General features: G+C 34.3%; 1 protein-coding gene across 3 annotated transcripts; it reads right to left on the bottom strand.

The window, feature by feature from the left end:
• Positions 1-1,590: 1,590 nt before the first annotated feature.
• LOC125650648 (DNA repair protein RAD51 homolog 1) lies at positions 1,591-24,727 on the bottom strand. 3 transcript variants are annotated; one of them, XM_048879102.2, is made up of 10 exons: positions 24,640-24,727; positions 19,634-19,746; positions 16,559-16,696; positions 15,797-15,914; positions 13,739-13,830; positions 9,542-9,636; positions 9,177-9,290; positions 6,974-7,103; positions 3,364-3,485; positions 1,591-2,535 (listed from the first exon to the last, which is right to left on the bottom strand). In XM_048879102.2, exons 2-10 carry the CDS (start codon positions 19,715-19,717, stop codon positions 2,412-2,414), a joined length of 1,017 nt encoding a protein of 338 aa, XP_048735059.1. In that variant the 5' UTR covers positions 19,718-19,746; positions 24,640-24,727; the 3' UTR covers positions 1,591-2,411. The 3 variants fall into 3 exon arrangements, with proteins under 3 accessions (XP_048735059.1, XP_048735060.1, XP_048735061.1); XM_048879103.2 differs by lacking the exon at positions 24,640-24,727 and adding an exon at positions 24,326-24,597; XM_048879104.2 differs by lacking the exon at positions 24,640-24,727 and adding an exon at positions 23,515-23,554.
• Positions 24,728-24,879: the final 152 nt, after the last annotated feature.

Below are 24,879 nucleotides of genomic sequence, written 5' to 3'. Positions count from 1 at the left end.
CTTCGGGTTATTTGATTTTCCAGTTTTCAAGCCATATGACGTGGCGTGAAAAACCACCCAGGCTATACCAAATAAATTTATGCGATTTACTATTGATTTGTAAAAACAAATTTTCTTTAAATCGTAGACAACTTTCAAATGGTTTATACGTTTTACTAACCCCCCTTTCAAATCGTATATACGATTGACTAAATCAACTTTATAAATACGACTTACTTGTCGTAGAAATGATGAATTTTATTTTTCCTACTAGGTTAAAAATGCATGAATATACCAAGGCACATAACTGCATGTACTAGATGTGAGTAAATTCGGAAAGGATTTGAATATGCTCATGATAATCTGCAATGTACTGCTATTGGTCTGTGTCCGTTAATTTAAAAAGATGTGTTTGTTAAACACTGACGCCCCTGCAGGAGAGCAAGGCAATATTCTTGTACCGAAACAAGAAATACACGTGAAATATAAAAGCCCTAAAAAGTTAGGGACAAGGTAGTTTTTCAAAAGTAGGTCAAGAGATCCAACATTCTGCTACCTAAAGAAAAATCTTGTGTGAAATATGAAAGCCCCACCACCAACCATTCAAAATTTATATGGACAAAGCTAGGTTTTACATAAGTAGGTTAAACCCAAGGTCAAAACTTACAGTACTAACAGAAAGGTCTGGTCACATGGAGTAAACATTAAATATGAAAGCCCCATCACTATTCATTCAAGAGTTATGACCAAAATTAAAATTTTTGGGGACAAACTGAAAGATAACACCAAAAACTACATACCCTCGAATCTCTGATTATTGGGGCATAAAAAAGGAGGTGTGATAGTAAGCATCGCATCCTTAACTCTCATCATCAACTCCTCAAAGTAGGGCATCAAATCCAAGACCGCATAGTGTAAGATATCATCTTTTTCAAAATACATGGAACTTTGGAACTGCCATTCCAGTCAAAGTAACCTTTCATATTACTGAAAGTTGGATAAGAAATGTAACTTTTGGTACAGTTCATAAGAATTTCCCTATCGATGACCTTGAACGTCAACATTAAACCTTGAAAGCCATTACAAACAAATCTCAGTATAGTACAATTCCTGTAAATTTCAAAATACACGTGTGAAAAATGAGGATATAAATGTAAAACTATAATGGAATTTCATTCAGTATCACATACAGCGTCTCATAAAATTTATTGCAGTACATAAAGCATCAAAGTTTGACTGGTTGATTGCACCATCAGAAATTAACTGACTGGTTGATTGCACCATCAGAAATTAACTGACTGGTTGATTGCATCATCAAAAATTAACTTAGGCAGGATGGAAAGTTTCATTATCGAATTACATTGTACCTCAATTCTGATGACTAAATCTGACATGTTATGTGCGATGTTTGAGTATGCCAAGCAAATTTACAAAATATACAATATATACGTTATGTGTTAACCATATGCATGTAATTGGTAAAATGTAAGCTCCTATGACTTTGCCAGCGAGCTGAAACAGACTTCTAAGGTACTCAATTTTTTTCCACAATTTTGTATGCAGGAATTTCATGTTCATGGCATTATATCCAATTAATGACATCATTCTGAATTTGTAGGAGTAAAAAGCTTTTATTTCATTCAATATAGCCCTTTACAAATTTCACAAAAGTTGTTGTTCTCAAAGCAACATTGTATTTTTATTTCATTTGTAAAGAATGTTTTCATGACTTACACGTACACTTCATATCAAGCAATACAATCAGTATTTTTTTTTTTTAGGGAATGCACACATGCACAAAATTATAAATCATAATTTCTGATTTTCATAACATGTTACTCTGCATTCAGTATGTTATACAACTGTACAAATATATAAAGTATAATACGAGACAAAATACATTTTTTACTGGATTTTTTCATAACATCAGCATTTGCTATCATGTGTCAAAATCAAAAATAAAGTTTACATGAAAAAAAAGAAGAAACAATATGTATGATACATCATACATATTGTTATGGAGGAAAACAATGTTTGCTTTTTCCTATTGGTTGGGGGATTGATAACATATGAAGCCCCTCTCCCCCTCGAATTAAATGGATCAGACCTAAGTGTCAAATGTTTAATTGCATTAATTTAAGATGTTTTACACTTACCACATTAAAAAACCTCTATAGGCCTTACAAGTTCAATAAAGCCAATAATCTGTGTGAGGGATATGTAAACATAAGAAAATAACAAAAAAATGAATGCAATGAGTATAGAATGCAAATAAAAAATTCATTATCCTAAAGTGTTCTCTCTGACTGCTGTCTGCACACTGCTATCCTGAAGTCCTGCAGTGTCTAGGAACCAGAGTATTGGGAGGCCTGGCTGTCCCAGTAGTGTTTTAACACTTTTGATGCAATCTCAGATAGCTCATTAATCATGTTTCATTCTTTGGCATCTCCTATTCCATCAGCATTGATGGCAAACATGGCCTCAGCCTCTGGTAAACACGGAGAATCATAGATTTTACAAATCCTTGTCTCACCTCGTCCTTTTCTAAGATACAACCTGAAAATATAAAGAGCAAAAATCTAAAAACTGCCCACATGAGCCAAAAAAATTCAAAATTGTTAACTTTTATGAAACAAAACCATCAAAAGAATCCATGATGATAGCAAACGTCATTTTGATGTTCTGTACAAACGTCATTTTGATGTTCTGATGTACTGTACAAATCTCATTTTGATGTTCTGATGTACTGTACAAACGTCATTTTGATGTTTTGATGTACTGTACAAACGTCATTTTGGTGTTCTGATGTACTGTACAAACGTCATTTTGATGTTCTGTACAAACGTCATTTTGATGTTCTGATGTACTGTACAAACGTCATTTTGATGTTCTGATATACTGTACATGCACGTACCTGTAACACCCATTATAATTTCTATATTGTAATACATATTGGCCAATCTATGTTCCATTACAAAGATTTGGCCTACAACTGTATTTCTAACTTTTCTTTTATCCCTGACTTTGGTCCAAGTTCATGATATTCTTCAGCTGATCCTAAGCATCCTTTGTGCCAAGAATTAGTTTCTAATGTTTCCCCATTACAAACTAATTACCCAGAAAAATATCTATAGTTCTCAGATACAATAGTTGTGGCCTGGAAAGTAGCTTCTTTTTTTTTGTACAGGTGACCTTGTCCAGGGTAATGACACACTGTACAGCTATAAACATTCTTTGTACCAGTTAAGAGTTTCTAGTGTCACCCCATTACAAAGTAATGGTCCAAACAAATATTTCACCTTGTACTCACAACCTTGAACAAAATGTCAAACCGTGGCTTAAATTAAGAATGAAAGGTTTAAGATCCTCATCATAAAATCAAACCTTGTGGTTGAAGCATGTGCTATAATATTTCCTCCAATTGGCTTTTTAGGGTCTGCTGTAAACATGGCTGCTCCATCAACCTGTGCAACAACCTGATTGGTTATTACCACAGCAACTCCAAACTGAAATGAAAAAAATCAATTCTGAACTGAATCATGCAACATGATATTGAAATTATACTATGGGATGGAGCCATCTCAAAAGTACTTACATTTACATCAATGAAATGCCTATTAATTAGTTTATTCTTTCAACCTAGCTCTCTTAGTAATATGAAAAATTAATAATTTAGTTAAAACTTTGTTTTGAGCTTGATGTTTGAAGAAGTCAATGTACATGTACATCTACTACCCAAGGGCATTGTATGGGTGAATTGTGAATGACAGTAAGCCCAGAGGAAAGAAGGCATAATCCGGACAATGATTTTACACATGTCTGATGAGACATTTATATTTATTTGATCGTACTTCTCTTTTCTTGAGTATGCTTTTTGTCATATCTAGAGGAAATTTACTCCAGGCATACAGACATGAACAATACTACTAAGTACATGTATATACATATGCTAAACACAGTCTTTTAATTATAATTCTCAACACCACTTAAAAGACATTCTATAGTGATCTTGGTCATGGAGTAGCACATTTGAAAATGCATAATTCAGTTGTGACTTTTCCTATAACACAACACAAATATACTAATAAAATTTTTTTTTCAACTTGTTAGTTCTACATTTAATTGCAAGTCAAGATATGGTTGAGTTACCCATTAATTTGAATGTTGTGTCGCCTTGACTTGAAAAAGATTATTTTCCCTTTATACATGTCACATACACATCAAATTAAAGTTGATAAAAATTTCCTTGATGAATTATCATCCTTACTCCCTGCATGCACATTAATTGTAAAACTTCTGGGACTTGGTATAAAATTCATCCCAGAAATTATATTAGCAACATTACAAAAATAATTAAATCATAAATATTACAAAATGTTTCCAATATATTAACAAAATCATCAAAAGATACAAAATGTCTTTTTCCTACTTTACTTGATACATACTGAGTATAATGATAACAGTTTCCAAAATTCTTATGGGCTGCCATTTTGTCACCCAAAACTTGAATTCAATGAAAATTGCCCCCCATCTTACATATTTCAGTAATATCACCAGAATTTAATGATTTCAAATACTTTTTACCTTCAAAGCAGGCACAAGAATTTCTTTACACTAAAACTGGTTATCTAATGTAGTTTTATTAGATTTCTCTTCTTTTTGTACAAAACAAATGTTTTTATTAGTTATTTATATATATATATATTCCTTTGCCATTGCGAGATTTAGGGGAAAAAAAGGTTGCCATCATTTTCAAAGCTTTAATGCTTTTCATAATTCATGCAGCTCAATTCATGTATTTACTTAAGCACAAAATATACAACTTTGAATTTTCTCCACATCATTTTTACATATTCTGAGTGAAGACTATGGTTCAAATGTGATTTTTGCTGCTGTCTTTAAGAGTTTTCCCTTGCACATAACTAGCAAAAATAAAGTAGTATACGGTATTCTCTCCCTTTCTAACGTTAATTTGTTATCTTTTCTTAGTGACCTTAATAAGGATATGGTTTCCATATTCCAACATTTACTCCTATTCATAATCAATATTGACACACATAAATATGTCCTTTCATTGATTAATGATAATGAATACATGAAATGTTGACTTTGCTACATTAGGAAATTGCATTTCAGCATATCTGACAAAACTGCTAGACAGTTGACAGATTAAATCCATGAATGCTGCAGGCCTACATCATGATTTAAAATGTTTGTGATAACTTTCAAACTTTCTATTCAAAAACTGACTATTATTCTAACAGCTAGGAATTTCAATAGAAATGAAAGTAGAAATGCCAATATAAGAAATATATGCCCTTCATGAAATAAGCTGGCATGAAGCATCGCAGTTCATACTCTAATGTCTTTTCAAAAATGATATTTATTTCTTAAATCACAACCACTTTTATACATTTCGATTTAATTGTTGCTAACTCAAGTGGCACATACTTTCAAAAGAAATTTAGCTTAGCAAAATAGTGATTATTGGCAAGTTTGAAGAAAATGAAAAGAAATGCACGTGTTTGTGATTTTATACAAGTTCATTGCTAAAATTACGATTAGCTTTGTACATGTAAAATGTATATTTCAAGCATTTAAGGAGGAATAGCAGTATTTAAGGTGCAATAGCAGTTTCACAACTTTCAAACGGGAGTATGATGCAGAATAAAATAAGAATCATTTTTTTTATCTACTTAAAATTCATCATCTGTCTGGTTACCGGTAGATTCAACTGTGGATAAAGATGCAGATTGGCAATCTATAGATCTTGTGTTAGAGGCCCACAAAGATCTAATTTCTTCTAAAGGATTTCAATCAAACATTACATAGCGATTATTTGTTACATGGGTCAAAATTATATATTTCCCAAAATACCTCTTTATTACAATCTTCCTTTCAATGTGCTTTCTAAAATTTGGTCTCCTAAAATACATCGAGCTCAACCTGTGTGGGTTTTTTTTTTTTTTTTTAAACATGCAAAAGGGGCAAAATGGCAACCAATCATTAAGGCTGTTGTCAAATAAGACTGAACGTATATGAAATTCCTATACAAGATTTGTCAAATGTGTAGTGCATGTGTAGCTGCTGAAACATGAACATTTAACCTAATCTGGGATAATGAATACTGACAAGACATGGTGTACTCCAAAATCAAGATTGTTAGGTTGGAGGTCGACTAAATGATATAGAACACTGTTCAGAAGACTATACAGCATGTATGCTTATTTCATTTTACTATCAAAAATGGCACACGACACACCATCTTATCATGGTATACTTACAAACCAAATATCAAAGGCCTATGTCAGAAGACAAAAAAAGTTATGGTCCGGACCCCAAAATTTCCATTATTTGACCTTTACATAAAAGGTCAAGGTCATCAAAAATGGTACAAGACACACTGTCTTATGGTATACCCACATACTAGTCTAAATAAAAGGCTTATATCAAAAGACAAAAGTTATGGCCTGGACAAACTTTGTAAGAGAAGTGGAAGAATTCACACAAAAACAATATGTCCCCCTTCTGGGATGGAATAAGAGAATCACAGGCCACAATACTCACTTGCATCATCTTGTTCATACACACTCATAAGTTTAGAATACTAAGAGCACAATCTTTAAATTTCTACAGTGGACCCACACTGGATCCAGAATCATAGAATATAGAAAATTAAATCTGCATATCATTAGGACATTTCCATATTAATTGGATTAACTGGATCCTAACATTGTGGTTCTTGAAACGAATTTTTTAAAATATTTTATTCCAATGCACTGCCCTATGTACTGTAAAGGCCCAGTGGACATGGTTTGAAAACACTTGAATATGCACTAATACATGAGGATGCTTGAATATCAAACATTTGTTTTTCAAAAGGCAAAAGATTCAACACCCCCCTACCCTACATGAGCTCTTGGCTCAGGTAAGCTAAAAAGTGTGCACTACACACACTACTTTAGTTATATAGTGTATTTGTGTTTCAGCTTACTTCATCAGCTAGTCTAAGAAGCATTCTAAGGAAGCGTGCCAAGTGCATCTGTCTGGCTGATAATTCTCCTCTCCCTGAATAATCTGTTCTGTAGAGAGCTGTGGCACTGTCAACTATCAACAGGGCATATCTACAAACAAAACAAGGGAAATTCATCAAGAAAATTGCACTAGTTAATGTAAATTTAAAAGATTCACACAAAATACAGAATGTTGAAATGTAAATGTTTTGTAAGTTGCATTTTGACTGACTAATGCACTGAGCTTTGAGGCAATTAAACAAGTGTTGACAAGAGGTAAAGCTTTTTTATTGTAACATTATAGTAGAATAATGCAAAACATGACATAATTTTGTAACGTACATGTATTTCATGAAGGAAAAAAAATCAACAAAATAAAAGACATTAATGTAAAGCAGATTAATGCAAATTTCATTAGAATAACTAGCCTTGGTTTCCTGATATTTGAGGTTATTGATTCTGGTTAAACAAACTGAAACAGTCCATTAATGCATAGCCAGTAAACCTGGTTTGCTATTACATTAAGGACCTCAAGGCTAGTTATAACAAGAGATGTTTGTAAAATGCATATGCCCCCCATGGTGCAAAATTGAAAAGGGTTATACACACACACATATCATTTAATTGAAAGTAGTATCATCAATTCAAAATATTGAGCAGACAATATCTTCCTATGTCAAGAGTGGATTGACCATGTGACCTAAAACTCAATAGGGGTCATCAACTCCTGAAGATGTACCAGTGTACCAAGTTTGATGTCTGTCAAGCAAAGGGTTCTCAAGATATTGAATGGACAGTATATTCCTATGTCCAATTTGACCCTTGACTTTTGACCATGTGACCTTAAAATAATTAGTAGTCATCTTCTCCTGAAGATGTACCAGTGTACCAAGTTTGATGTCTGTCAAGCAAAGGGTTCTCAAGATATTGAGCGGACAGTATATTCCTATGTACAGTTTAACCCTTGACCTTTGACCATGCGACCTCAAAATCAATAGGTGTCATCTTCTTTTGAAGATGTACCAGTGTACCAAGTTTCATGTCTGTCAAGCAAAGGGTTCTCAAGATATAGAGCAGACAGTATACTCCAATGTCCAGTTTGACCCTTGACCTTTGACCATGTGATCTGAAAATCAATAGGGGTCGTCTTCTCCTGAAGACGTACCAGTGTACCACGTTTGATGTCTGTCAAGCAAAGGGTTCTCAAGATATTGAACGGACAGTATATTCCTATGTCCAGTTTGACCCTTGACCTTTAAACATGTGACCTCAAAATAAATAGGGGTAATTTTCTCTTGAAGATGTACCAGTGTACCAAGTTTGATGTCTGTCAAGCGAAGGGTTCTCAAAATATTGAACGGACAGTATATTCCTGTCTAGTGTGACTCTTGACCTTTGACCATGTGACCTCAAAATCAATAGTGGTCGTCTTCTCCTGAAGTCGTATCAGTGTACCAAGTTTGATGTCTGTCAAGAAAAGGGTTCTCAAGATACTGAGCAGACAGTATATTCCCATGTCAAGTTTGACCCTTGACCTTTGACCATGTGACCTCAAAATCAATAGGGGTCATCTTCTTTTGAAGATGTACTGGCATACCAAGTTTGATGTCTGTCAAGCAAAGGGTTCTCTAGACATTGAATGGTCAGTATATTCCTATGCCCAGTTTGACCCTTGACCTTTGACCATATGACCTCAAAATCAATAGGGGTCATCTACACCTTAGGATGTACCAGTGTGCCGAGTTTGATGTCTTTCAAGCAAAGGGTTCTCAAGATATTGAGCGGACATTATATTCCTATGTCCAGAGTAGATTGACCCTTGACCTTTGACCATAAAAACAATAGGGATCCTCTTCTACTCATAACTAACCCACATATGAAATATCATTATCATCAAGTGAATGGTTCTCAAGATATTGAGCGGACAACACATGGTCTACAGACCGACCGACCGACAGGTGCAAAACAATATGCCCCCTCTTTTTCAAAGGGGGGCATAATAAAAAGACTATAAAACATTAGTCCTAAGGAAATGGAAGTTCTTGTGTGCATTGTAGGATATACTTCTCTATAATCAAGCACTCTTTGTTATTATGTTCACCTTAGATCATGTATATTGTAAAACAAACTAGCACTCGTCCATAACTTTCAAACACTTAACATACACTGTATATGCGCATGTACCTTGATTCTGCCATCATGGCAGCAGCCTGAATCAAAAGTTGAGATTGGTGGTCACTGTTATAGGCCCTGGCATATGCCACATTGTCCAGCACATCACTGCCCGACAGGCCATATCTAAATCATAAAAGCGATTGTTAATAGCATGGCGTTTACAACATCCAAAAAATCTACATTGAAATTATATGCAAGGAGCATTAACTCTTCACAACACAAGTTTAACACATCACATAGAATTAATGTTCCATTATATGTTTAGACGAATGTTTGCTGGAACATATATATGTTAAGTACGTGATTTACTATGAATTGAACTCCACACAACATAATTTTGAAAAAAGAAGAAGACAAGTTTTGAAATTGGGAACCTTTCAGCAACAGCAAGTAAACGCTCTGGACGAAATGTTCCTTCTGTGTCAACATACATAGCTTTTCCCTCTCCACCTCCCATGTCAATTGGCAACTGAAATTTTAGACATACAATTTACGTAGACATAAAAACCAGGAATGGCAATGATTAATCGGTTTTAAAGGGGCACAGACATGATTTCAGAAGAAAATTTTCCATTGTTATTGTTTATAATGCTTAACTAAAGTATTTCTAATGGTCAACCAAAAATTGAATATCAGCTGTCGAGTTACAAGTGAGATACAGCACTCACAATTCTGTTATGTTATGCCATGTTTAGATTGCTTAATAGAAGATATCATGTTTAAAACAAAATGAGACAATTTACAGATTCCAAGCTAGCGAGCATAGTTTTACATTTATAATCAAATGCCACCCCAACTCTTGGAAATTTAAATGGATCTAAGAGATGTCAGCTGTGTTCAGTGGAATTGATGCATTCATCCTGCAAGAAATTGAGTTCCGTGTTAACAGATTTTCAACACTGAAAGAGTTTACAAGCTATGAAGCTGTTTGTCTTTTTTGGACCAAATTATGTTTTCAACAAAATTTGAAGCCTGATAAATATCTAAGGCAAATGATAATATAATGTGTTATTCTGGCGTGGCATTGCAAAAACCGAAAACTCTAATTCATCAACATATTCTTGTTTTCATATGTATTTTTGTTCATGTATTTTACTTATTAAAACACTCCTCATACTGGTATTTAATGTCTATTATGAATTACAATATCACATTAATTTTGGTGGTTCTGGCCACCCCCCTCAGGCCCCAGAAAAAAGAGCTGATGAAATTCACATTTTTTGTTCCCCTTAACTTATATATGTTGCATACCAAAAATTGGTTGAAACTGGTTCAACCATTCTAGAGAAGCTGAAAATGCCAATTTTTTAAATTTTTTTTTTTTTCAACTGATGCACAACTAATATTGACAGATGAAAACAGATAGCAATCGGTCACCAGAGTGACTAAGGTGACTTAATAGTTTAATGACACCAATGTTATATTTTGACATTAAATTTAGCACTGATGTCACTAAACTATTGGTATGTAGAGAAGAAGCTGAAAATGTTCAAAACTTAACCACTGATGCATGACGGATGACAATGAAAGATAGCAATAGGTCACCTGAATGACTAGTATCATATTAATCAGAATACTGTTACTCTGATTTTATAAACACATGACATTGAATATACATCTACTAGGGTACAGCACCCGCAACGTTATTCTTGACATTCCTATCTTGCTCTATCGTGCGTGTATCCTATCGTATCATGCGTGCATCCTATCCTATCTTGTATCAGGTTTTCCGTTTTCTATCGTGTTTTGCATTTATCAGGTCTATCGTGTATTGCGTGTATCAGGTTTTCCGTTTATCGTGAAAATCGTTTATCGTGTAGCTTCGGAAACTATCGGGATCGTATATTAAATCTAATGAAAAAGTGTGATACTTTCCGAAAGCTTGATTCGTTTTGTTAAAGAAGCTATTTTTAGGAATTGAGGAAAGACAGTATGTTTGAAGGAGAACATAAAGCTGTCGATCTTAAGGCAGAAAAAGAGCTATATGTCTGTCCAGAGAGGGTGTAAATTTATCACAATTTCATTCTAAGTAGTCTGGAAAGTAGGCAGTGGTTTGCCGAACAAACCGAGGACAGTAAAACTGAAAATTCCTTCATCTGGAGTTCATAAACATTTCCTTGTCTAAAAACAATTATTTGTAATTAACACTAACAGAGAAATAGGAAGTTCCGATCTGAAAGGAAAAGTCAGTAAATTACATTGTTTATTACATATATTTTAATAATGGTTCTTTTTCTTCCGATTTTTTTCCCACCTGTATTCAACTTATTTACCAACTACTGAACTTGTGCGCGTTCTTATCTATCTGATTTTGTGTATCACCCGTGTTTTGATAGTAAACATTCTCAGGGACATTGTATTTCACACATTTAGAAGATTAAATTTTAAAAGAGTGCAAGGGTATTGCATCTCCCAAAATTCTACTCAATTGGGCACGATTCAGCTGTCATCATTGGGTTTTTTTTATTTGTACATGTACATGTACACATATACCAATAGTCGTACGTGTAGATACTGGAAATATATGCTGGTTTTGATGATTATTTGAATTTTTTACATGCTAAACACAAACATTTTAAAGCGTTTCTAAATTGCGAATTTCAATCAAGCCGGGTTTCGTATGTATGTTTTTTAATAGTTTATTTATTTTTTGTTAACAATTAAATATCAATTCATATAAATATGTTCCAATTACTTATGACTATCAATTATCACTCATAGTGTAGAAATATCTAACATATGAACATATGGTGTAGTGCAGTGGATAGTTTTAAAGCGGTCATTATGAAATTAATTGTAGTTGTTGAATGAGCGGTGAACTCAGAGCTTGATGCAAAATAACCCCCCTCCTCGCTACACACAAAATATTACTTGGTTTTATTTGATATCCAAGATAATAGACATTAGAATAAGAGAGCTATTGAAGCATGTTATCACTACATTATATTACATTTTGTTAATTCCCTGTTTAATTGCTAAATCCTTGGAGATGACCTTAAAAACAGACGCCCCGTGTCACAGTAGGTGTGGCATGCTAAAAAAAACCTCACTGCTCAATGGCCGTAATTGCCGAGCATATGCCCAAATTTAAAAGTTCTTTACCGGTCACGGTGACGTCTCCATATGAGTGAAATATTCTCGAGAGAGACATTAAGCAAGATAAAAATCAATCACTCCCTGTATGATTCATATATTAAACATTAGATGACAATATACATTTTAGAATCATTGGCTGAGAAAATTCATATAGATATCAAATAATGAATTCAATACCGTATATAGCTTAGCTTTTGGATTTTAGCTGTAATGACCTTAAAAAAACCCATAAATAGAATTAAAAAAAAACAACAAAAATAAACGTACAACCGTGGATAAATAAATTATACGTTTTAGGTATATATTGAATATTGAAATCCTTCAATATTATTATCAACATACTGTAATTATTTTGTACGTATCAAACTTTCATTCTGTCTAAATTGTTTCTAAATTTACAACATTTCTATCAGGTTTTCCGTTTATCGTCAAGATCGTTTATCGTGTTTTGCGTTTATCATGTCTATCGTGAAGATCGTTTATCAGGTTTTGCGTTTATCAGGTTTACCGTGTATCCTATCGTATTGTGCGTGTATCCTATCCTATCGTGCGTGTATCGTGTTCTATCGTTTATCATGTCAAGAATAACGTTGCGGGTACTGTACTTTCACTTAAATTCCGTCATTTCTGTCCTAACAGATCTAAACATGACATTTGATTATTTCCCCTTACAAAGTGTTGCGTCCCTCCCAATTGAAAGGGAGGGGGTAATGAATGAATGTAACTTGAGTGTGGGTCTATCTTGGTTTTTACCTTTAAGGTGGCTCACTACACCCACCCATAGTTTCTCAAAGCAGTATGAATTGGTTTAATCATAAAAAATATGATGATATATAATAAGTATATATGCCATAAAGGCAGAAAATATGTAAAATTGAATAAAAACATGATTTTCCAAAAAAATATTTCAACACATGTGAACAAAAGACTTTGGTGGATTTGAACTCGAGATCTGTGGTTCACCAGCCCAATGCTTTAACCACTGAGCTACAATGATAGACAAACAAATCGATCAATACAAATACTTTCACAAAACATTTAAATCGCCATCATTGTGACATAGCGTCATAAAGAGTATAAGCTTTAGTGTAGTGAGCTACCTTAAAAAGAAAAAGAAAAAGCTTTAACTGAAACAAAAACCAGTGATTGAATGTTGATTAAAAATTCCAAATCTGAACAAGAAAATCCGATAAATTTCCAATCTAAAGGGACCAGGACCCTGTCCCAAAAACTGAAGTGACAGCCCTGTATCATTTGAGAACACAAAGGTAATTTTAGCAGTTTAAGAGAGAATTCAAGCTCCATCCTTAACAAAAGAAAGAAAATGGACCAACATACATTGGATAAACTTTTATCAGTTAAGGTGAACCTAAAACCTCATTACATTCAGACCTCTTGACAGATCTGATCAGTACTTATTAAACTAGCAATCTGTCAGAATGTGAACTGTGGGAAATTTATCTTCAATAGTGTACCTGGCAAGTTACAGCAAGAGTATGACAAAGCTGTGTTTTTCCTGTTCGAAATTCACCAAAGATTTCCGTTATGGATCCTGTCTCTATACCACCTGAAAAGAAAAGTGCATTGCACAGAATTATTAAAATTCTCATTGAGTAACACTATGCATATAATATGTAATCAACAGTTTGATGTCTTGACATAATTACGACTGCAATTCAATTTGTTTTGTTCCAAAAATCAAGAGGTATGTATAGTTACCATTGCAATGACTATAATCACAAAACATGAACTTAATAGCACTGCAGGGGCTGACAAATAATTTTTTATTCACTAGTCCATGGGCAAGTGACAAGTCAAATACCTTGAGATTCACTTGCCCTACCAAAACAATGAAATATAAGTAAATAACATGCACCCAGTATAAAACATATTGCTTTACGTGTTAGCAATGGTAGCAAATTCCCGCCTAAATATGCTGTACATCATATTATTATGTCCCCAAAACAAAGTTTTTTTTAGTGTTCTCAGAAATTACTTGAGGGATTAAGATGAAACCACTTTTAGGATGATAGTATATACCATATGTGAATGTACAGAACGAGTGTCATTTTATTTGAATCTGCATTGGATATTTGATACACAACTCTGGAATCTGTTCAACTCTTTACCCAACAGATCATGAAATTTATAATATTGGTTGAGGCCATTCTACTCTACATCACCATGTATTTAGTTTTTCTTACACATGTGTGGCTGTAGAGAAGATTTTTAAAAATGTGTCAATTTTTGACAGTTTTTGCCCCATCCCTAAGGCCCAAGGGGTGCAGAAGTTCTGAAATTTACAATTACATGTATGTTCCCCTTGTCCCAAATATGCTTCATACCAAATTTGAAAAGAATTGGAATGGTAGTTATCAAGAAGTTAAAAATGTTCAATTGTTAATACATTTAATCATTAATAACCAAAACAATAGGTCACTTGCGTTTACTCAGGTGATCTAAAACTGCCAACGCGCAGGTACATCACATTTTGATGGTGCAATTCTTTGAAGGACCAAAACGATCTTATTTTTCATCAAAAGTTTATGTTGAAGAATTACTTTGGTACTCCTTACAATTTGCTATGGTCAAAATTACTGGCCAGCATGTGCATGCACGTGTGCCTAAACTCATCTTCGGAAGCCAAGTGTCTGATTCGCTTACTCTCATCTCCCCGTTGGACGATTTAGTCGCATTTCGAAGACTTCAAATTATCGCGCTTTGGCTTTCCAAGGCATCCAATCAAATTGCTCCATACAAACAGTTTGGTTTGAGTAATGGTGCCCCCCCCCCCCCCCCCCCCCCCCCCCCTGTCTAGCCTGTGTTGTCCCTTTGCCACGACATTTTGTCTAAAACACAAAGACGGGGGATTTTCGGAGAAAGTTTTGGGGTTTACAACCAACTTTTAGAGATAATTGATAAAGTACATGTAACTCACCCAAATGACGTTAAAGGACAAAATGTGCTGAAACGAACTGAATAAATTTGGTGAAATTGAGTACAATATCAAAATGAAAGTAGAAACGCTGAAATCTTAATGAATTGTTTTGATACGTGATTTACGCCTTAAACACAAAAGTGGCATAGACGTCCAGCAAGTATGCACACATAAGTAAAAAACCAATTTTATTGTTTTCATCTGTCAACTCCATTTTGTAAACATACACATGTAACAGAAATTAAATTGCGTTATCTGATTGGTTAGATTTTGTTTTCGTCAAGAATGATAACTCACTCAATCCGTTAGATGGCAGTTCAGTCACAACTAAATCCACCAAGGGGGAGATGAGAGTAAACAAATCGGACACTTGGCTTGCAAAGATGGCCTAAGCTATGATTGGATAGTTCCAAAATCACCATAACTTTCTTATAAATGATGCAATGATCATGAAATTTATATTAAATGTACGTACATATGATACAAATGCCCGTCGACAGAAATCTACTTGCTCTGCCCTGAGAGTCGGTCAGTGGGATTTGTTAGCCCCTGAGTGCTGATCCCGAGTAATGCTATAAATGCTGAATTTACAAACCTTGTAAGAGTTTATCGAGTTCCTTTGACCCTGTTGTCACCTGAATGATTTCTGACCGCTTTTGGTGGAACTCTGTTGCTGTTGTGAAGCCCATTGGTACCAATTTAGCAGCTTCAGCCTGAACAGACAAATTAATTGAATACTGGACTGGCATATCTTTTATTACATTTTCAATAGTGAAATACTAAAATTTATCCACTGAATAAAAATTGGTATCTCCAGTTGTTATTTTCAAACTGTGTAAACAACAAGTGTTATTTTCACTATCAAAATAACAACCGAGACTATTTGCCACAATATTTATCCGTGATACAAAAGATCACCATTTTATGAATTTATTTTTCATGTTTTTTATTTGAATACCCAAAATAAAATTGAATTAAAGTTTCTTATTGTTCAAATGTATTGATTTTTATATATTTTGCATATTTCTCGAGGTACTATATTCTCTGTGCAATGTTGTTTTTAATAAAAATACAGGGACATCTAAAAGTGCTTAAGGAAAAACCGAAGAAAATGCAATAAACAAAAAATTCAAAGTTTTTGTTGTTGGATATAGAATTTATTTCACTTGTGATACAAGATTTTTTTTTTTTCACTCATGCTTTGCACTCGTGAAAATATAAAAAAAAAATCTGTCTTAATCATGAAATAAAAGAATTCCTCTATTAATTTATTTCTATGTCATGTTTTGAACTTCTTCAGGCTATTGCATGTAACTGTTTAGAAATCCTTAAAAATACTCTATGTGCCATTCCTTACTAAGATTTTATCAGCTTTCGCTTCACTGATGCCTTTGATTGCCAACAGATTCTTTTTTGGTGTATACGCTACTGCCTCTACAGTGAAGTACCCTGCCTCCTCCATCTTCTTCACATCAACAGCACTAATACCATTTGCCTAATGAATATAAATAAAATCATTTTAATTCATATCGATTATAAATTTGACCAGGAAGACCATGCTCATACTATACCAGATAGGGAATGGTTGGATTTATCTACTGAATTTATTCATCCAGTCGGTATATCATTTTGATGAATAATACAATTTGAGGATTACCCCCCCCCCCCCCAATCTTTTTGCTGTTGTTGAGTTTCTCAAATTATATTATTGGCTGTACTTTTAATAAAGCTTACAATGATTTTTCTTGTGCATAATAACGCTTTACTGAATGATTAAAAAAATACTGTAAAGTAAACATGGATCAAATAAATAACTACGGCAAAGGTCATCTCAGTGATGCATTCAATAACAAAGTACTTTAAGCGTATTTCAGGCATCTCAGAGACGTCCGATTTAAATAACAATCATTAAGATCTCATCTGCATTTACTATTTACTCAACACTAGAAGGTGTTAGTATCACCGCTTCAGACAGTGTCCTGCTGCCTGGTATAGCAAAACACTTCGAGTTATTTTAAGTATGTTTTCCCACTAGAGTTTTTGAAATGAAATATCCAAATGTTTTGGATATGTATTTTAAATTTACATTAACAGTCTTCAGAATTTCAAGCCAAGTGATGTTGTAAATATTTGGTGGATCTCTGGACAACAAATACGCCGCACATGTCCTCTATGCCCCTCACCAATGATATGTTGTCTCTTAATTCATAAAATGTTGAATGAAAGAACTCTCAATCTTATTTTTTTAATATTGCACCTTATTTTCATATATTTTGATATAGAGACATGCTTTAATATTTCTTAAATTCCTGCAAAAAAAACCATAACTGATTGAAAAATGCTAGTAAAAACTCAATTTTGCTAGTTGAAAAGAACCCACCAGTCTTCGACATTAACCAGTGGCCCGATGGCCGAGACCAGTAAAATCGGGATCGGGCTTCTTAAAATATTGAACCCATGAGTCCGGCGGGCCTATAAATGTTTTCTTATATGTTCTGTATATATTACAAATAAAGCGTGAGATTGACTCAGACTTTGTCATGACTTAGTAGTCAAATTTCGCATAAAAAAAGATCAACCATGCTGCATTTTCTGAAGTATAGGGAGGGGGCTCGTCCGGGAAATTCAAAACCACCCAAGCGTATTTCACAAGAACAACCTTCAGATCGTAAGAGGAGAAAAGAACAAAAATTCATGCCTCATTGGACCGAGGGTAGGCCTTGGCTAAGATTTGATTCTGGAGAAAACAAAATGTTTTGTACGTGGTGTATACAAAACAAAGTAGAACATGAGCTGCTGATGTATCTGCGAGATTAATATGTTGAAAAATAAAATAAGAATCCTTTTAATGTCAGTTGTTCTCCAACTATGATCATCTTGACCTGTATTTTCCTACAGTAGAACATGCATGTATCTATAGTGTAGAATCAGCATGCAGCACCTTGCAAATGACAAGTGGTCAAATTAGAAAAAAACATTTTGGGTCTGTAAAATATTGTTCGGGCTTGCAAAATTATTATACAGTCAAAACTGCCATAGCGACCCACTGTATTAAGCCACTCAAAGTACCCCCAAGACGTTACTCTATATATTTTACCTGTATTAAACAACCACCTGTCTGACGCGACCAACGACCATGATTTTTACAACCTTTTCGTGTATTTTCATGAAATTTTACCTCTATTTAACGACTGTGTATTTTTCGATTACAACGCGATTACTACTTTCGATTTCGGTTGAGCCGACTATTCTGGGAATTATCGCCCCTAACACTTTCGTTCTAATGCGCACAGTTTGGCGGTGATGTTTAGTCGGCCAACATAATAAATTATTATACCCAAGCTGTCAACATGCAGTGTCGTGTGTGGTTAATTAATAAAACCCCGAGTTGTTGTTTATTTAACAAAATCAAGGATCAGGGAATCAAGGCCGTTGTATTTGAAGGTGTGAATTTCGACAAACTTTAAGAAGTGCCGAGTAGGCTAGATCGGAAATGAAAATCTATCACTTGTTATACCATTATGTTCAACAGAGTGAAAATTTTGTCCGATTGTGATATAAATCAGGTAAATATTATGCTTAGGACTGAAATTTTAAACGGAGTATTCGCAGTTTTCCTGCATGAGATACTCGAGGTTTCCAGAATAATGACCGGAACTAGCGGCTCACTTCGACATGTCCCGAGTACTTGACACGTCCGAGTTCAAGAAAGTTGCCTGAATTAGTTCTAAGCTTAAAAGATTTGCTGTGCATGTACAATGGATATTGTATTTTATTTAATGTTTCTCAAATTAAATAACATATTTCCAGCATGTATTATACAAAAGGAGACGCAACACTTTACCATTTGCTTTCTTACCACAAGCATTGCATTTGTTAGTTACACTGTACAAGTAGGCTATACATAAATACCCTTTACAACAAAGTGTTTAAGTTTTAGAAAATTTACATGCAGTTTATAAATAAGTTATAAATCTCGTGTAAATGTGTAATATGAAATGCATGCAAAGTTTATCATTCTTAGAGATTAAATGTAATTTTTGATGAATAATAAATTATGATACAATACATTGTATTCTAGATTTTTAACTACAGTGTATTAATAATTTATTTTTTACAACTATTAAAACCGTACTTGATATTCTTAATGATAAATTCCAAATACATGTAGTCATTTTCTCCATTGTACAAATTATTTGCGAAATTTTATCCATTAACTGCGGAAAATAGGCAACCACCTGTCATATGTGACCTTTTTTCCATTCTCCGTTGGACGGTCTCTTAATACAGGTTTGACTGTACTGGGAGGCCCGAAGGGCCTGTGCTTCACAAAGTTTTTCGTGAAGACTGAGAACCCACTAGGTAAAATTTGCTGGTAGTAAATAAAAGTTAATTTTGATCCCTGCGGTTCCATAGTGATACATTAACCTACCTCCAGGCGATTGAGTGGCATGGGACCAAAGGTTTCATCTTCAACTTCTACCTCTGCCTGTTGCTGTCTTGCTTGCATAGCCATCTTAGATCAGTGTTTTCCTATTCAACAATCTGCAACAAGACAAAGGTTTATAGGACGGAGATATAAATTTCATAATCCACAGTAAAATAGTCACCTTAATCAAGATTTCCTCTTATAGGAAAAAAAATCTGAAATGAAACTCCTTAATATGATAAAGCTGCTTTTAAATATTGCAGATGAACTTCACTAAATAGACATACTCTAACATGTGGTATCTCAGACAAATCAACATCTTTACAGCAAACATAAACTCTCTGAAACAATACATAGAGTAAACCTATGAAAACAATAACTAGTTTTTCCTCCACTTCTCAGCCTAACATCATGGCCCTGCAAAATCTCCAAAAGTCCTACCTATTTCTGGCCCTGTCCCACCATTAACCAAGGTCCTGATTTACAAAGTGATCAGCAAGATGAAATGTGTAAATTCACAAATTATGACCAGCTCAAGTCCAATGAAAAGAAGATGGTTAAACAAGGTAAGAAAAGTGTCTACAAGTGGGTGGATAGGAAAGAAAAAGAGGTAGACTTCCTCAATTACATGTAGTTTTAAAGTAATGTATATTTATCATAGGAACACAGTCAAAATTGTCAACTTAGACCAAAAGATTTTATAGTTGAGTTTGGTGAAATTTTAATGTGTGATTGTGTGTAGGTCGACTCCATTTGTTTGCAATCAAATACTTAAAGACCGAGAAAATAAGCACCACCTTCAAATTTACCTGGTATGTGAACCCTTGTCAATCAGGAGAAATCAAGCTTCAGATTGGATGCTAGAAATTGATGGACATTTGAGTACTAGTCTTTGTATATGTACCTTATCTATCTTAACTGGCGATTGAGGAATCCATGCAATCGTTTGATGCTTACCGCTTAATCCAGCTAGATAGGGAAACGGTTTAGGCTTTTTCATGTAGAGAAAGACAGAGAGTCACACAATAATAGTAGTAAATTTTGCATCCAATTACATAAATTATAATAGAATATAGTAGGCTATGCTTAGAAATGGGTACCATTGATAAATATTATTATGGATTGTTGAATATGATTTACACGCACATCGATTTTATGCTAAACAGATTAATTATGAGTAAATACATTGTACGTTAATGAAATCTTGTTTACACCCAGTTGAAAATTTATATGCGTAATTTTCCCCTCGAAACATGATGACAAAAGTTCAACTTATCGGAGGAGAAATTAGACGCTATAAGGGCTCTTTCTTGTGTATAATGGTTAGTGATGGGCAATCAGGAAAAAAAATTAATCGATGATCGGATTAATCAGATGCACCTTTTCGATTGATTAATCGAAAAATAATAGAATTTTATTCATTTCAAATTTATGGCAGAAATATATTAAATTTACTTTATTTTTTACCCTAAATATTACGTTGATTAGAATAAAATCATAAGATTGATCGATTGTTTAACGTCTCTCTCGAGAATTTTTTACTATGAGACGTCTAAAATCATTTTGAAATTTGAAGTTAATAATCCCATACTTTCGATTTAGTTTTCCCAGAATAGGGATAGATCTCTCAACTGTTGTTGTTCTTATGGGATCCGGGTTAGAATAGAGCCTCATTACCTCTTGCTTCTTGTAAGAGGCAAAATCCGAGGCCCTGGGCCATGTCACAGCAGGTGTGGCATGATAAAGATCCCCCTACTCAAAGACAGTGCTCGAGCTGGGCTTCGCCATTTTCGCCAATGGCGAATTTTTTTCAAAAATGGCGAACAAAAATTGGAAGTGGCGAAAATCCCTTTTTGCAATAAATTGTATTTTTAATCCTTTGTCAGTGACACATTATCGCCTGTTTGTTTATGCAGTCAAAATCTGTTTATTCAGTCAACGCGTGCGACCGGAAATCTCGCGTCACTCCAGTGCACACAGAGCTGGTCACAGCCTCAGGTAATTTATGGCTGCAAAAAAGTCGGTGATTATGAAATAAAGTACATCGGACAGCTGTTGACCCTGCTTTGATCAATTGTTTAACATTTAAAGTCTTATTCATTATCGTGTTATCATCTCCACATTAATGTGAATTCTTAACCAGAGAACCGACCGGTAATTAAATTGGCCGTATTATTGTGTATAATGTATATATGAATACATCAATTGTTTGTTTTTGCGGCCAAACTCGTTGATTACAAGATTTTGATGTGTTTGATTTTAGTTCGAATATTTCATAAACTATGCGGTCGGTCACCATTGATATGGCCATAGCAATTTTAATAAATAATTTTCTTTGAAGTTTGGTGCGCAAAAGTATAAAAATGCTAATCTCATAAGACTATGCACCCCATTCTATTTTGACACTAAACTTGTAGCTTCTGGCCCTAGTCAGTCTAAAATTAAAAAAATATCTATGTTTGGCTTTACAGTCAACCCCACCTCCTCAAACATCTGATTCTGTCCAACTTGCAAAATCTTCCATACAAAAACGGAAATTTAATAGGGAATGGTTGAGATACGACTCTAAATTGGGCTTGATGTTTTGTGACATCTGCATTTCGGCCAATGTACACAATGTTTTCACTGAGAGGTGTAGCATCATAAAGTTTATATTTATATGATTTATTATCTGAATTTTTATTTCCATAATAGAATTTATCAAACAAATCAACTTTTTATTATTACAGAAAGAAATGTTTAGGTATGGTAGCTGGATATGATTAAGTAATGTAACTGATTCAAAATGCTAAAATAAGTGTAATGAATAAAATAATATATAATATGATGGAAATAATTGTAAAGCATGTGATTATTTGTGTCGCGCAGCTCCCCTAAAAAGTGGCGAAAGGGAATTCTGGTCCAGTGGGAGCACTGCTCAAAGACTGTAAGCGCCGAGCATAGGCCTAAATTTTGCAGCCCTTTACCGGCAATGGTGACGTCTCTGTATGAGTGAAAGATTCTCAAGAGGGATGTTAAAACAATATCCAATCTTATCGGATGATTCAGCTTCATCAGCCATTTTTGATTTTAGTTAAGTCGCGGCAGGAATATTCGTATTATTAAAAAAATACAGACGTCGATGATTTTCGATTTTGAAAAGGACAATCGATTATTCACATCGTTTCAGTTATAGCGACCGACAATCGAAAGTCGGCGACAATCAGTACATCACTAATAATGGTTGGAATTGGGATCCAGAGGAAGAACAAATTCTTCGTCTAGACCAGTTATTGAAGGAATTGTCGGAAAAAACGAATGTCCTGTTTTTGTGGGCCATGCGTTATGGATGAGTCAGACAGACGATTTTGGTAGCCAGAGAATTCTGGTGTGCGGTCCAGAAAAACTTATTCCAACAGAATAAAAAAATTTTAAGCTGGAATATATAGTCATCATGGGGCGTGGGACGATGATCGGTACATAGACAGAAAATCTACGCAGGAACTCCCGTTGGAAACTGCATGTTTGGCAGTCAAACATCGTCTGATACTGGGTATCCTACGAAGGCAGTCAAATGCATACAAAAAAAGACTTTGAATAAGAATACTCTGCCTAAGTTTTCAATGGTTAACGTTCTCATTTATATAGAATAGATCTATCACACTTTAATTTTTACTTTTGATTCATTAGATTTGATTATCAACATTTCAATTAATCTGCACAAGTAAAATCACCACCATGATTTTTTTCAATCTTACAAAAACGTACAGGTAATACAGATAACATCCTGTGTATTTGGGACGGTATATACATACAAGCTAGCAGGGATTTTCTCGGCCGGGCTCGGGGCTTCACTGTTACAATCACACCTGCCTTAAATTAGCTCCGCCCGTCACTTAACTTACCTGAGGAAAACCAACCGGTTGAAAACCTCGGCCTTTAAAGGATAGCTAAAAATGAACATTTTTTAGTCTTTAAAAAGATGAAGCATTGACCCACTTTAAAAATCTGAAGAAAAAAAAGCATTTTCTTGCCTTGTTCACTCATCTTCTTAGACGATTCCCCAACACATTTTGAGGAGTCCATTTTGTACAAGACATTTTTTAGGGGCATATCAAGAGAAAAGATTGTGGGAATATGCAACTCCTCTTTGGTTGAACTTTTGCAACTAAATTGGGCAGTGCTTTTCAACTCAACAACCTTTCATTTTTTTAAAATCAATCTACCTTTAGTTATACTTTCCAGAATGTAAAATAAAAATGATATGTTAGTTTTAACTTCATTCAAGTTTCTTTCATATTAGATCAATACAAAGTTATGAAAATGTTTAACACTACATGTTAGCAATTTCACTTGGCCAATCGGGGATTTTACTTGTCCAAGGCAATCAGACAACTGATACCTGAAATGAAACAATTCTTAATCCTTATGTAGAACAGTGCTCCAAGCCACGTTGGTAGGAAATGTTTTCAAGAGTACTGAAAGAGTGAAAACTATGTGAAAAGTAAACAAACTTTGAAGTCCTGTCTTTCCTTTGCATGATACCAATATGTAACCCAGTATTCCACGAGATTAAACATTGTGCCTTGTCAATATTGTCACCTCCCCATTTCCACAAAACAAATAAATTCATGAAATTATGATCACAAATGAGTACCTTCGATAAACTGCGTTATAAAATAGTATAATGTTGACAAAGTAACTAATTTAAATTACGACAAGCACAGCTAATTTTCACAGAGCCTGGAGGGGGAGGGTACGGCCAAAGTTAATTTTAGATGGTTTCTTTCGCCGAAAGGAAAGTTGTGGTGGTATTGTAGACCGTGCTCTGACTCTGAGAACGTGTTGTTGGGTTATAGCAGAATCTGAGAATGCAGAAAAACCACCCCTTCCATAATTTCTAATTCTTGGTCGTCATGAAGCGACTGGTGGATTCAAGACAATCTTCTTTTCCTGTTTTAAGCAACTTGCATGAAATAAAAATGATTTGTATAGATGTAAGTACCATCGATATATTTATAAATACTTACATCACCCAAGTTTCCTTTCAGACGTCGCGCCAAACATAAACGCAACTTCCGGTAAATTATGAAACCATTTTCTATGGATTTAATAATTCCGGATAATTGTAAAAAAAAAAAAAAAAAAAAAAAAAAAACCTTATAAAAAATCATACAAATTATTGAATAAAACGTTAGTGTGGACATATCAATTTAGGAAAAAAGTGACAAGTACTGAATAAATATTTTTTGTTCATACTATTCAACATG

Source organism: Ostrea edulis, chromosome 5 (genome assembly GCF_947568905.1).
Source record: "Ostrea edulis chromosome 5, xbOstEdul1.1, whole genome shotgun sequence".
NCBI classification, from domain to species: domain Eukaryota; kingdom Metazoa; phylum Mollusca; class Bivalvia; order Ostreida; family Ostreidae; genus Ostrea; species Ostrea edulis.
Note: the sequence above shows the minus strand (reverse complement) of the source record. Positions and strands in the feature narration are given on the sequence as shown.

Bases quoted from the DNA above. Each gene is read 5' to 3' on its own strand.
- LOC125650648 (XM_048879102.2), bottom strand. From the start codon at position 19,717: ATGGCTATGCAAGCAAGACAGCAACAGGCAGAGGTAGAAGTTGAAGAT. The intron at 9,291-9,541 runs GTTCCCAATTTC...TTTATGATTTAG, and splicing joins TTACTTGCTGTTGCTGAAAG to ATATGGCCTGTCGGGCAGTG. The intron at 3,486-6,973 runs GTAAGCTGAAAC...TTTTCATTTCAG, and splicing joins TTCTTAGACTAGCTGATGAA to TTTGGAGTTGCTGTGGTAAT.